The sequence below is a fragment of the Arachis hypogaea genome, chromosome 13, assembly GCF_003086295.3.
Source record: "Arachis hypogaea cultivar Tifrunner chromosome 13, arahy.Tifrunner.gnm2.J5K5, whole genome shotgun sequence".
NCBI classification, from domain to species: domain Eukaryota; kingdom Viridiplantae; phylum Streptophyta; class Magnoliopsida; order Fabales; family Fabaceae; genus Arachis; species Arachis hypogaea.
This window is the reverse complement of record NC_092048.1, coordinates 120,648,994-120,653,372: the sequence shown is the minus strand read 5'-3', so window position 1 is coordinate 120,653,372 and position 4,379 is coordinate 120,648,994. Positions and strand designations below refer to the sequence as shown.

Here is a 4,379-nt window from a genome sequence, read left to right as displayed (position 1 = left end):
CCTCAATGCTATATCTTCAACCAACCTCACAGAAGCCGCCAAGGCAACAGAACTAGCCTTTTCGCTCTCCAACTCCTTCTCTAGCTTGGTCACTTTCACTTGGAGCTCCTCCTTCAAACTCTTCATACGGTCGAACTCTTGTTTAGCCTCCTCCATAAAAGCTTTGGTAGCATGAAGAGGGAGGTCTTGGGTAGTTCGGTACAGAGAAGCTCCCATATATGCCATCTTGACGCTACTCCGAGTAATAAAATCCAAGTGGCGAAGGAGAGAGACATCGTCGGTAGGAATGGTACCGTAAGGACCAATCTGCTGATCGACAAACTCAACCGTGTCAAAGTCAGGGGCATCAAGGTTGAAAGGCTCAGTTGTTTTCTATTTTTTGTTTGGAGGAGCACCAGAAGTAGCAACAAAAGCTTGAGGAGGATCAACCAAACAAACCCGGGGAGTAGGGATTACCTTCCTCGCCCCCGGTGAGCTCGGTATGGCCCACTTCGACTGAACCTGGGATGACCCCTCCCCGGCCGCCTTGGCCGAGACATTTTGAGCTGCAGTAGCCTTCCTTGCCCTTTTAAAGGCCTTCATGGATTCATTATTTTTAATCATCTCTGCAAACAAAACATAACAGCGGGAAACCAAGTTACAAATCAAAAAAGAGCTTACAAGAGATAAACTCGACAAAACAAGCAAAACCAAAAAATTAACCACTACCCAGCTCAGCTCGGAGGAGAGAGGGGTTGGTCAAAAATTTCTTTGTGTCGAGATGGGGAGGCTGCCCCCAGTTTTCTTCCAGCACAGTCACGAAAGCTTGCTTGGCCTCATCTAACATCTCCCACGTATATTTAGATACCATTACATTCTTTTGCCATTCCAAGGGAAAGGCGGGCTCATCATTCTCATCCAGAAAAAAGGGTCGAGCTCCTTCAACAGCTCGGACCCTAAAAAAGAAATTTTTGAAGTCACGGAAAGATTCATCAAACATGGAGAAAACCTTTTTTCCCTGGGAAGCTCGGAAATAAACCCAAGCGGCTTTCTTCTTAACTACCCCAGGCTTTGTCAAAACAAAAAGATAAAAGAAGGGGGATTGTGAAGCATGGATACCGAACTCATGACATAGCAATTGAAAGATTTTTATAAAACCCCAGGAATTGGGGTGAAGTTGGGATGGAGCTACATTACAGGACCATAATAGGTTGGTCTCAAAAGGGGTAAAGGGAAGAGTGATATTCATTTGACTAAAAAAGAAGTCGTAGGCGTAGAAAAAGGGACGCTCTCTAGCAATTTGGGTAGAAAAACAGACCCTCTCTTCAGAATTTGGAGATACAAGCTCATAGTTCTTTTCATCACTACCATTTCCACAAATCCTATGAAATTGTCTAAGTTGCTGACAAAACTCAGAGTCAACCAACGAAACACATAGAAGAACCATGCAATCCACCCAATCAGCCATGTCCTCAGGGTCTTGGGAAGATGTCTCAACAATATTTTTGCGAGAAGACATGAGGTCAACTAGTCCTACAACAAGGAAAGAAGATTGGATTACTAAAAAACATCTCGGACGAAAGCAAAACAACTCAACCAACATAATTCAGCACAGTACAAACAACAAAAGGAAACCCCAAGACCCACACCAAAGATCCAGGGGCATCCTTTAGAGGCAGGCACAGAACAAGGACTCAGGAAAACCTACAAGCTCACACCTTTATAACGACCCCTTTCAACTAAAGCGACACTTTGAGAAGAAGACTACAAGCCACAAATCAAAATAAAACCATCAAAATAAACTCCCAGACTCACCATCCCAGTTCGATTAACAAACGAAGCTACCAAGCAACAAAATGTATCAAATCATCGAAGACGCACCCCTTTTTCAGAGAAATAAAATCCCCCCAAACAAACAAAGAAAATCAAAACAAAGCATCGTTATCTTCTACAAAGTCCAGTAGCAAGGAAAGCTATCAACAGGGCAAAATCAAGGGGCAATCTTTTCAGAAGCAAACAAGTGCAGTTCACAAAACTCAAGCATTAAAGAACAACTATAAGCAACAACAAAACATGCAAAGCCCTAAAGAGCCTCAACAGAAATACCAGGAGTATGCATAAAGACGAAAAAGAAGCCAAAAAAATACATCACAGTAACAAACAAACACAAGACTACAAAAAGGTTCAAGCTTTCCAACATACATTCAGTCAGAATCAAAGCTTTACCAGAAAAAATGAGGAGAACAATAAAAAGAAGAACCAACCTGAACAAAGAAAAAAGCTTCAAAGAAGATGGAATCCAGAGTCGCCCTTTCACAGCAAGGAAAACACTAATCGCCAAGAAGACGTCGTAGGGAAGAAATGTGAAAAACGGAAAACTTCAGAAAACAGAAAGAGAGAAAGAAAAGGGAAGTTATGGAGAAGAGAAACTGTTTTTTCTGAGTGTAAAACTCAAAATAGAGAGGCTAAGAGAAACGGGGCAATTAAAAACCAATTAATGAGGGTATTAAAACCCTCGCATATTTCCAAGGCTAAGAGCGCTAATGCAAAAGCGTGCGCTTTTAAGAAGAAGCAAAAGAAAACGTTCCATATTCAAAAAAGGAGAACTCTACGAAGATGAAGTCGACAAGGTGCTCGAGTTCGGCTTCACCAGAGAAGGATCGAAGTCCTAAAACTAAGACTTGACCTCAAAAAGAAAGACCGAGCTCAAGCAGGGGCACTGTTCATACCCTGAGTCGAGCTATCCGACCCGGGATGTTTAGCGACAAGGCGACCGACCTCTTCAGGTCAGGACCCCCGACCTCTTCTTTAAAAGAGTTCGGCTAATTCGACATGAAGGGCCCAAACAGGCCCAAATGAAGGGACACAGCCCAATCTAAAGGCGGTTAAAGCCTAGAAAGATAAGGGCGGCTCCCCAGAAGATAAGATGACCTCGCTTAAAGATAAAGATAAGATAACTAACTTATCTTATCTAGAAAGGTTAGCCTACACTACTATAAATACACTGGAGAACCTAGGTATAACTCATACTCTGATTCTACTAAAAACCTACTTAATACCCTTGCTAACTTAAGCATCGGAGTCCCTTGCAGGTACCACCCCCTCCGGTGACAAAGGATCAGCAGTACAGCCAGTCCAACAAGTCGGGTACGACAGCTCCGGTCGCCACCCACCAGCCGGACACGTCAGCTCTGACCGGTACAGAAGATCTCATCCAAGATCGACCTACAGTTTTAGGTAACCCTCGGAACAAGTACCTTCTTAGATTACAGGCGTGCCATGACCTGGGTAGCTCTTGTCCCTCGAGGTCGGACACCTTGTAGTAACCTTTTCCCATACTTCTGTTACTCGGTATGGTCTTTTCCAGTTAGCTGCTAGCTTTCCTTCTCCTGACCGACCTACTCCGATATCATTTTAGATTAAGATGAGATCATTGGTGGTGAAGCTTCGCTGGACTACCTTCCGATTATATCTCAGAGCCATTCGACGCTTTAGAGCTTCCTCTTTAATCTGGACTCTTTCTCGAACTTTTGGAAGTAGGTCGAGCTCTTTTCTTTGAGCCTGAGAGTTGGAATCTTCATTATAGAGGATTATTCTAGGAGATCCTTCTTCTATCTCTACGAGGATCATTGTCTCCATTCCGTAAGCAAGTCGGAATGGTGATTCTCCAGTAGTTGAGTGTGGTGTTGTCTGATATGCCCATAGGACTTGCGGGAGCTCTTCAGCCCAAGCTGCCTTGGCGTCTTGTAACCTCTGTTTTAATCCGGCCAGTATGACTTTTGTTGGTGGCTTTCGCTTGTCCATTAGCTTGGGGGTGCTCTGCAGAGGTGAACTGGTGCTTATTTTTAGATCAGCTACCAGATTTCTAAAGCCTGTGTCGGTGAATTGAGTGCCATTATCTGTGGTGATGGAGCATGGGACCCTAAACCTTGTGATAATGTTTCTGTATAGAAATTTCTGATTTTTTTGGGCTGTGGCATTAGATAATGGCTCTGCTTCAATCCACTTTGTGATGTAGTCTATGCCTACAATGAGAAACTTGACTCGTCCGGACCCCTGGGGGAAAGGTCCAAGGAGGTCGAGCCCCCACTTTGCGAATGGCCAAGGTAAAATAACGCAGATGAGCTCCTCGGGTGGAGCTATGTGGAAGTTAGCGTGCTTCTTGCATGGAGGGCATGTCTTGACAAACTCTGTAGCTTCCTTTTGCAAGGTCGGCCAGTAGAAACCAGCTCGGAGTACCTTTTTAGCAAGGGCTCGTGCTTCGAGGTGATTGTCGCACATGCCATTGTGGACTTCTTCGAGAACTTCCTTTGTAGCGGAGGTCGGGACGCATTTTAAGAGAGGTGTAGTACTGAGCTTCTTGTACTAGCCTATTTGCCTCCTTTTTGTCTGCTGGGAGT

The 4,379-nt window shown here is 44.3% G+C and overlaps 1 protein-coding gene across 1 annotated transcript; it reads right to left on the bottom strand.

The window, feature by feature from the left end:
- Positions 1–3,393: 3,393 nt before the first annotated feature.
- LOC140177698 (uncharacterized) lies at positions 3,394–3,783 on the bottom strand. The gene has a single exon (XM_072210846.1). The coding sequence runs from the start codon at positions 3,781–3,783 to the stop codon at positions 3,394–3,396; it is 390 nt and encodes a 129-aa protein (XP_072066947.1).
- Positions 3,784–4,379: the final 596 nt, after the last annotated feature.